A 9896-nucleotide genomic window follows, 5' to 3' on the forward strand; every position below is an offset into this window, starting at 1 on the left:
GGGCTTCTTCCCCAGATTAGAGCCTAGAAAGTCCGTATTGGGGAAATATTTTCCGCGCATCACTCGGGATACCAGGGAGTCCGGCCTCTTCAAAAGCCTCCAACACTGTTTGGCAAGCAAAGCCGTGTTGAAACAATCTATGTCTCTAAATCCCAGACCCCCCAGATCCTTACTTCTGCCCATTCTCCTCCAAGCCATCCAGGCAATCTTGTTGGAATTTTCCTTGAAACTCCACCAGAACTTCCCCATCATGGCACTAATATCTTTTGTCAAGGCTTTTGGAATGCGGAACACACTCATAGTGTACGTCGGGATCGCTTGGATGACTGCCTTCAGCAAAACCTCCTTCCCTGCGTGCGTGAGGAACTTCTCTTTCCAACCATTTAACTTAGCCCAGATTCTCCCTTTGATGAAGTTAAAAGAGGAGACCCTAGACCTCCCAATAAGGGCTGGAAGTCTTAGATACCGCTCAAAACACTGAGCCTGCCCTGCCCCTGTTCTGGAAAGGATCTCATCTCTGTCTACTGAAGGGGTATTCCTTTTTTAATTTTTTTGTTAATTTTTTTTTTTTTTGAATTTTCAAGAAATTTTTTGAATTTTTTTTTTTATTTTATTATTTTTAATTGAAAAATAACACATGACAGGGGTATTATGGGAATATTTCATCAAAATGAACTTTTTTCAAAAATTTTGGTAGTTTGAGAGGCCAGAGTGCAAGCCTTGGTAGTTTGAGAGGTCAGAGTGCAAGCTTTGGTAGTTTGAAAGGTCATCTAGAGAAAATGTGGTAGTTTGAGAGGCTAAATTGTATTTTTCTCATATATATATATAGTATAGGTTACATATGTCATAATATGGATATGATGTGGTAAACTATCAAAATCCATTAAGTTTTTTATCATAATTTTTTAATATGAATTAATTTATTGTTTTTAAATATATCATACTGAGCTTTCAAAACATTTTAAAACCACGAGGAAACTTATTGTAAAGAGTAGTCCTCTTAATCCCCATCCCCAGAGCCTATGTGCCCATGCGGTAGTCTCCCCAACCAAAGTAACAAATGCAATGGGAGACTACGCCATGTCGGCTTTGGGAGATAAGCTGATGTATAACATTACTCTATTACAAATTGGTAAAACCACATGGATTAAATTTCCATTTTTCCTTTAAAAAATAATGCATTTATTTTCTGATTGAATAAATGAAAAATATTACAAGGATGGTCTTAAAACCGAAAAAGGATGAAATTCTCAATAATACACCCAACACAAAATAAAACAATGCAAAAATACTTACTAATTGTGAGGGCCTATTAAGTATTAAGAGACAATTTGCTGCTCTTTTTACATTAGTAAACAGAAAACAGACACGAATGGAACTAATAACCATAATCAAGCCCGCTTGAGAAAAGCCGGGTGGGACCTGAGGAGGGTTGACGCCACGGAGGCGTTTATTGCGGTGGTGACGTCAGCGAATGGGTGGTCAGAAATTCCAAAAAGCAGGTGTTGGAGCCAAAGCGTGAAGATTGTGTGGCCAATATCCTCGGAGGAGTAGGTTTAATTTCCAGCCTTTTCCTCTGGATCACGTGGAGTCTTTTATGGTGGGGGTCCAACTGATGTGGATTTTTGATTGGCCTGTGAGAGAGAAAGAGAAAGTGAGGGTGGTGATGGAATCAAACGCGCCTGATGTTAAGATGGGTTCTGGTTTTTGTATTTTGTACAATTTTTTTTAACTGTTCAAATCTAATTTTAAGTTTTTCGAAAAAGAAAAGGAAAAAGAAAATGGAGTAAAATTAAATCTGATATTATTTTGGAGGTTCTTAGGCTATATATGGTAGTAGCTTTAATTTATGTACTATTAACTCTAGCTAGTTTTTCATTTCAATTAACACCATTTGTTGCATAACATGCTTCTATGATGAATTAGTTTTTGATGTATTCAAATATATTTATATTTTGTTATTCAAACTTTAATTTGAATTGGGGAGGTTTGTTTTATTGGGTGGAAATTGGAATGAGAACCTGAATCAATTAACTGAAACTTGGCCTAGTAATTCGATTACAGAATAAAAGGGGAATATATATGTGAACAATTAAGTGTATTTCAAATATTGCCACGCTTTTTCTAAAGGATCACGTACACTTATGTTATATGTATGACATAAGAGGAAAAACAAATACTCTTAGTAGTTTGGTAGTTCTATATTTTTGTTGGGGGCTCTCTCTCTCTCTCTCTCTCTCTCTCTCTCTCTCTCTCTCTCTCTCTCTCTCTCTCTCTCTCTCTCTCTCTCTCGCTAGAAAATTGGTAGTTCTATATGTTTTTAACTTCTTCCGCACCAAATTTCGTTTTCACACCTTCATCTTCACAACTTGAAACATATATACTTAATATATATATATATATATATATATATATATATATATATATATAATCCTCAAACATTCTGCTTATACTACAGTTGTGTGAAGCCAAATATCGATCAGGAAAACCAACAATACTAGTTAAACTTTGTTAATTCTTTTCCCACATAAAATATGGCTTAACTTCAATTCATGCAGCCAATTTACACCTCCCACAATTCACATCGATTCAAATCAACTTTAGACTATGTTAAGATATGCTTCTTCACCCCATCCGCTCCCAACAACAGCCTCGACAAAAGCCCGAGATCGCTTGTCTCGATCGTCTTCTTGATAACCCAGGGATCAATGCCTAGCTTCAACTCCAATGAAACATCGCTACGCATCTCTTCTCTTCTAACTTCGCGGCAAAAAGCTCGAGTGTTTTCCTATGTATTAATCTTGAAAATGCTTAGGGTATTATACATTTGATTAAAATCACCTTACAAACTAATGATTGAGTATATGGTTGACGAGTCAGTTATTAACTAATTAATTAACTATTTCATCATTATGGACTATTAATTATAACTCTGTTGGGAATAATCCAACTCAAATCATCCCATTCAAAAATGTTACAGCCCTTACGGGCCTCCAAGCCAACATTGGCCCACTGATGGAACTCTAATTAAATATTAGGTCAAGTTGTCAAGTGGGCATACTATAAATAAGCTTCTACACCATATATAAATTTAAGATTGAATTATTGTGTTTGGGCATACTTTTTTCTTAGAGACTAACTTAGGCATCGAAGTGAAATCCACAAACAACCCCGGTGTGTTCTCTTGACATTATTTGTTTTGTCACGATCGTGGGACGTGAAGAACATCGTAAAGCGAGCTGTCACACCATACCGAAAACTGTTCTAAGAACCTCAATTTGAAAGAACTTGTAGTAAAAATTGTGGTATTCCTAACAACACTTATTAATCTTTTGAGTAATGTTATAGGGATTAATTAAAGTCTTTGTTTTGTCCTTCCAAATATCATGCGACTTTTAAAATTACAATATCGAAGTGGTGGTATGTACGCATAAAACTCAAAGTTGGAGTAAAAATCATTGTGATCACATTGAGATGAAAAAGAAATTGAAGAAACATTTTTTTGAAAGGACAGTATATTTTAATTTTGACAATAGCTTTATTATATTTCTTACAAAAAATATATCACAAAGTATTTTCTTGTGCCCAAGTTAAAATGGTAGTTTGTCGTGACTTTTCGATCGATCAAATGCATGGCACTTTCATTACGTAATATGAATTAACGCATTGTCAAGTAATTACTTAACTAAGTCAAATTCAACAATTAATCAATGAAAAGTTAATTAGATCCTTGTGTGAAAGAGGAAAAAAAAAAAGGAACCGGAGTGCGCCGTTGGAGTGAGGAAGAGCTGTGCATGTCTTGGTGGTAGGAATCGGAGTACGACTGCCGACTTCTACAATAGGAGCGTGAGAGGGACCACTTTTGAGTTTTAATAAGAGAGACTTTAATGAAATCTTCTAGTATTTAGTTTTGCAGGATTTCACTTCTGTCATTCCAAGTCCTCATGCATGCAACGTACCAATTATGTCCAAAATATTAAAACAATAATAATAATAATAATAATAATAATAATAATAAAGAAAGAAGAAGAAGAAGAAGAAGAAGGAGGAGGAGGACTAAAGTCTTCATTTTGTCCTTCCAAATATCATGCGGCTTTTAAAATTACAATATCGAAGCGGCGGTATGTACGCATAAAACTCAAAGTTTGAGTAAAAATAATTGTGATCACATTGAGATGAAAAAGAAATTGAAGAAACATTTTCTGAAAGGACAGTATACTTTAATTTTGACAATAGCTTTATTATATTTCTTACAAAAAATATATCACAAGGTATTTTCTTGTGCCCAAGCTAAAATGGTAGTTTGTTGTGACTTCTCGATAGGCGCATGGCACTTTCATTATGTAATATGAATTAATGCATTGTTAAGTAATTACTTAACTAAGTCAAATTCAACAATTAATCAATGAAAAGTTAATTAGATCCTTGTGTGAAAGAGGTAAAAAAAAAAGGCTTTAACTAAATGATAAATGATAAATTTGAATAAGTACTATGTGTAACACCCTCGCTCAGATTATTTAATTATGAACAATATATCTTGAATATTACATCTAACTCCTCTTTATCACTTGACAACAACAAAAATAAACAAAAATGTCTTCTTCTTTTTTCAATATCTTTATAGATGCATAGTCAGAGCGCTAAATACCATCAAGACTTGGATTAACCACTAAATCGATCTCTTGAAAACAACTAGGTTTGCCACTAAACATGCACCTCCAGCTAGGGGTGTGCAAAACCCGCAATCCCCGCCCCGCCCCGCAGAGGATCGGGTTTTCAGGTTTTTTTGCGGGTTAGGGTCTTAATTTGAGGAATTTATGCAAGGCGGAGCAGGTTGCGGGTTTAGCCTTTTAAAAAATGCGGGTCCCCGCCCCGTTCCGCACAGAGGAGAAAAAAAAAATCATGTTTCTTAGAATTTTATCTTATAATTAATAGGGCTTTTAGTTTAGTTTACAAGGCTAATTCCATGGAAAATATTCTTGTATAGAAATAGGAACGATTGAAAGATATGTGTCAACATGTTGAAGGACTAAATTTAAAGAGCTTTGAAATTATAATTTTTTTCTTTAATGAAACAGAGTGGATTCCCTAAAAATCTGACTTTGCATTCATAAGATTCTGTGAAAAAATAATATGAATTTAATTTTTTTATTAAGAAAACCAGTATTTTTTCAAATTTTTATTTTTTACAAAGTAAATCAAAATTACGTAAATGCCACTCAAAATACCTGCCCGGCCCCGTGCGAACCCGCCCAGCACGGGTTGTCTTTATTAAGTGCGGTTTGCGGGTTGGAAATTTCCAACCCGCATAGGTGCGGGGCGGGGCCAAAAAAGGCGAAAAACCGCCCCGCCCCATGCACACCCCTACCTCCAGCCTTTACTCTAGAGCTAGCTAATCTGTAAAACATAATTGTTTTATAAGAAAAATTCATAAGTCCACAACTTAATAAGTATAATTGTCAGCGTTAAACAACCCATGCAGTGAGCCCATTTCATGTCAGTTATGGGAGAAATTTATGTTTACAAATATGCACAAAAATGCGTTTGTGATACTTTTCTTGCTAGATTTATCGCTAGCCCCTCCTCCCGTTCATGGCCGTGGATCCCCCGGTATTTTGAAGTTCTTAGATCTGAAGTTTTTCACCTTAGATCTACTAACTTCAGAATGCCTCTCCGCCAAGCGACTCACTCCATCGGAACCACGGCACTTCCCCCTTCAACCCACTGTCAGCCGTTTCATTGCCCGGCCCTCCGGCGTTGGAGCGTGCAGCCCACGCGCCAAATCTGGACACTGAGCGCGCTGATTCACACCGCTATCTGCTACCAAGAACGATTTTCGGCAGGGTTTCTTCACCTCCGATGCTTTGTGATAGGTTTCTGCTTTATCTTTTTCCTTATCTGTATTTTTCTTTGCTGGGTTATGGTCACTTTTGGAGATCCGTTCACTGGAAGTTTTGTTCTGTTATTTGTGGTGCCAATCATCTTCCATATCCAGATTAGTGGCCACCCAACCCTCTCAAAGGGTTTGTTTTGGACCAGGTTGAAGTCTTCTACATGAGTCATGCCCCTGTTCACCACTGATTTGGTCTTTAATCCGCCTTGTGCGGACCAAGCCTTGGCTTTGTTCAAAGTAAATAGAGTCAGAACATTTTCAATTCTTTTGGGAACTGAAAACTCACCATTCCCTCTGGGTTATTATGTTACTCTTCACGTTGGTAATACTTTTTCAAATTTGGGTTATTGTTGGGGAACCCACCCCTCTACTCTAATGTTTGTATCATTTCCGGTTGAATGAGAATTCGTACTTACATAAAATAAAATTTTTTTTTTTTAAAAAAGAAAAACATTATTGATGGGACATTTGTTTTCGAAAAATCATGCATCAATAGAAAAGTAGTCCCAAATATGGCATAATATTTGTGCTCTTAACGCGCGTACCCGCGCGTTCACATGCACTAGGATTTGTAGGTCTTTCCTAGCTTGTAACAAGCGGCAAAAGCAACGCAGATTAATTTATACAAAACTACATGCTTCAGCTTTTCCTTGATGATATTTTTATCCTTGTATATATATAAACTTTGCAGGCTCACGATTTTCATCAGGAAGAGGTGAACAAACACAGTTGCAGGACGATACGAAGATTCAATTCCAGAGTATTCAGGACATGTTCTCCCGTGTTCCTGGTTTTGTTATGGGCGCGCTGCTTCTATATATATATATATATAGAGGCAATTAGAAACTTTAATGAAATCTTCTAGTATATAGTTTTGCAGGATTTCACTTCAATTATTCCAAGTCCTCATGCGACGTACCAATTATGTCCAAAATATTAAAACAATAATAATAATAAAAAATTTAAAATTTTAAAAAATAAAATAAAATAAAATAAAAAAGGAGAGAGAGAGAGAGAAACGAAAAAGAGAAGTGGAGATCCATTGCCCACCTTCACCTTCTGTAACTTTTATAACCAAATACCAAAAGAGAAAGAGAAAGTTTTTTTTTGATGAATTAAAACTTTTATAACCAAACACCAAACATTAAATCACTCCATTAAAGACTGGATCTCACCAAAAGAAAACCACACGTACAACTACGTACTGATCGAAACCAGTAGCAAAACAGAACTACAACATAAAGCATGCAAGAGACAAACTACTGCATCAGCAAAAGACAAAAACAAGCTTCACCCAAACTACATGCAACAGCAGCAACACGAAACTGCAAATTAAGAGACAATTGCTTCTCTTTCTACATAAGTAACAGAAAACAGACACGTTCAAGCCCGCTTGAGAATGCTAAAATTAAATCTTGAATTGGTTTCATCCCAATAAAGTCCAATCTCGTCACCCTTGTTCAGGACCCTCCTCTCCACAAATTCCTTTTTCCATTTTCCAATGAGAACATAGCTCCCATTACTTGCCCATCGTTTGAACACCAATTGATGTTCAGACTTGGTATCACAATCCCAAACACAAACTTGCACCCCTTCATGTAAGCTTTCAATGCGATTTGCATCCCACAGGAGTAAGATATGTTTCTTCACCCCATCCCTTGCGAACAAGAGCCTCGACAAATGCCCGAGATCGCTTGTCTCGATCGTCTTCTTGATAACCCAGGGATCAACGCCCAGCTTCAACTCCAAGGAAACACCGCAACGCATCTCTTCTCTTCTAACTTCACGGCAACTAAGTTTCATTCTTCTGATTCTACAAGCAAGGAGGTTTTCCTTTGCTTTTCTCTTTTTGGTCGTGTAAGAAGCGCAACCGACCTTCAATTCCAACGATATCTCCTCCGATCCATGTTGGCTCTTGGTGATCTGACCAAGCCCTTCATCAGCTTCACCGACTTGATCAGCTTGATCATCGCTCTCTTGAAGACCCATAAAATTATGGAAGATGGGTTTTTTCTCGTTACATTCAGGAAAGGAGGAACTGCTCTCATTTGTTGCCTTGTCCAGTGAAACTTCTCTATTTTCATCGTCGTTTCCTTCTGGCAAAGTGTGAGAACCACTGGGTTGGCGGGAGGGTCGTAGAGAAGCCTGCATCGATCAGACCGAAAAAAAACCAAGAAAGAAATTAAGAAAGTTTGTGGTTTTTTGGAAGAGAAAGGTGTGAGGGGAGTGCGACTTTTATATCTTGGAGTAGGCATCTGCATGTCGCATCAATAAAGTTTTGCCGATAAAAAGTAATGCCACACCAGCCGATTGGGCAGTAAGATAAGGTTGTTGTATGTAATATTTTTATTTTATGGAATTTATAAACGCAGAGCGACAACAGTCCTCGTGTACAGCCAAAAGTAGTAAGCAAATTTGCATCTTTTTTTTTTTTTTTTTTTTTTTTTTTTTTTTTTTATATATATATAGATAAGCAAATTTGCATCTTAATAGCGCCATGTTTTTTCAAAACAAATAAATAAAAATATATTACTAAAAGAGTAATGGTAAAAATTATATTTTTATTTTACGATTATCCTATAATACTGATATGACAGTACTCCAAACTAATCCTTGAATCAATCATTATTAAAAAAATAAAAATAAAAATTGATGAAATTATCACATGCTCTGTAGGATAAAAATATGCTCTTACTAAAATAGAAGAGATAATCACAATCCCATGTACTTTGCACGATCAATAATGTGTGCATGCATGCAGGTTATACTCACCCAAGGGCAAAGGCCATAGCAATTGCGCACTTTTTTGAGTGATTTTAACTTGTAAGGACCACTTTTATTAGAGATTTTACAGATTAAAATAAGCATTCAATTCGCTATAAGTTTATCGAAACTATTGACTGGAAAGAGAGAGAAAGGAGAATAAAAGTGGGTGGGTTTGAATTTTGGAGCCATTCTCGACAATCTTATATTTTTTTATAAGATTGTGAGGCCATTATCTCTGTACGTAAAAGAAGCATTCAATTCGTTATATATAAGGTGATCGAAACCATTGACTGGCCGGAAAGAGAGAGAAAAGAGAATAAACGTGGGTGGGTTTGTATTTTGGAGCCATTCTGGACAATCTTATGTTTCTTGTAGAGGCTACAAAACACTCTCTTTTCTCTATTGCGTCCTCTATACAATTAACCGGAGAAAGAGAGAGAAGAGAATATAAGATTGTGAGGTAAGAAGATTGTGAGGTCATTCTTATAACCCAACACTCTTTTCTCTCTCTTTCCCTATTATTTTCTCTCTTCCCGGTCAATTGTCGGACTCAAACATATATATACAATGGCAGTGTCAGAATTTTAGTTAGGAGGGGCAAGAATTTTTTTTTGTTAGAATAAAAATTAATTAAAGTTGAACAAAATTAATTTAAAATATTAAAGAATATAACTAACGGAATAAATAAACAATTTAACAAAATTTAACTATTACTTAAAACATATAAATGTAATTTACAATTTATTTTGTCATGCCTAACTTGTTAATTTAGAGAATTTTTGATTGGAACTAGAGTTATTGATGTTCACCGTAATGTTAGGTAAATACAATTATTATTTCATATAATTAAAATGTGTACCAAAAACTATATATATATTTATAAACAAATATATAAAAGCTTAATTAATGTAAAAGTTTGATTACATACCTCTCGCTCCTCGTGCTCTAAAAAAAACAAATAACTAAGTAATTAATTTGAATGGTTGAAGACTATTAAGAAGATATTATGTAAGAAGAATTGAAGAAATCCAAAATCGCAAATTGTTGAAGGCCTTCTTTATTATTTGACCGGCGTTAAGCTTAAACAATTTACCTTTTTACCTTTTCACTTTTTCTTTTTCTTTTTTTTTTTTTTTCAAAAAAATAAAACAAACAAAAAAGAGCCAGAAATTTTTTTTTTTAACTATTAGAGCACTAGTAGCAATTACCCTATATTGGTTCCCTTCCCTATATTTAG

General features: G+C 35.5%; 1 protein-coding gene across 1 annotated transcript; it reads right to left on the reverse strand.

The window, feature by feature from the left end:
* Positions 1 to 7276: 7276 nt before the first annotated feature.
* LOC133853835 (B3 domain-containing protein At2g33720-like) lies at positions 7277 to 8044 on the reverse strand. Its single transcript, XM_062289861.1, has one exon. The coding sequence runs from the start codon at positions 8042 to 8044 to the stop codon at positions 7277 to 7279; it is 768 nt and encodes a 255-aa protein (XP_062145845.1).
* Positions 8045 to 9896: the final 1852 nt, after the last annotated feature.

Source organism: Alnus glutinosa, chromosome 13 (genome assembly GCF_958979055.1).
Source record: "Alnus glutinosa chromosome 13, dhAlnGlut1.1, whole genome shotgun sequence".
Lineage (NCBI taxonomy): Eukaryota > Viridiplantae > Streptophyta > Magnoliopsida > Fagales > Betulaceae > Alnus > Alnus glutinosa.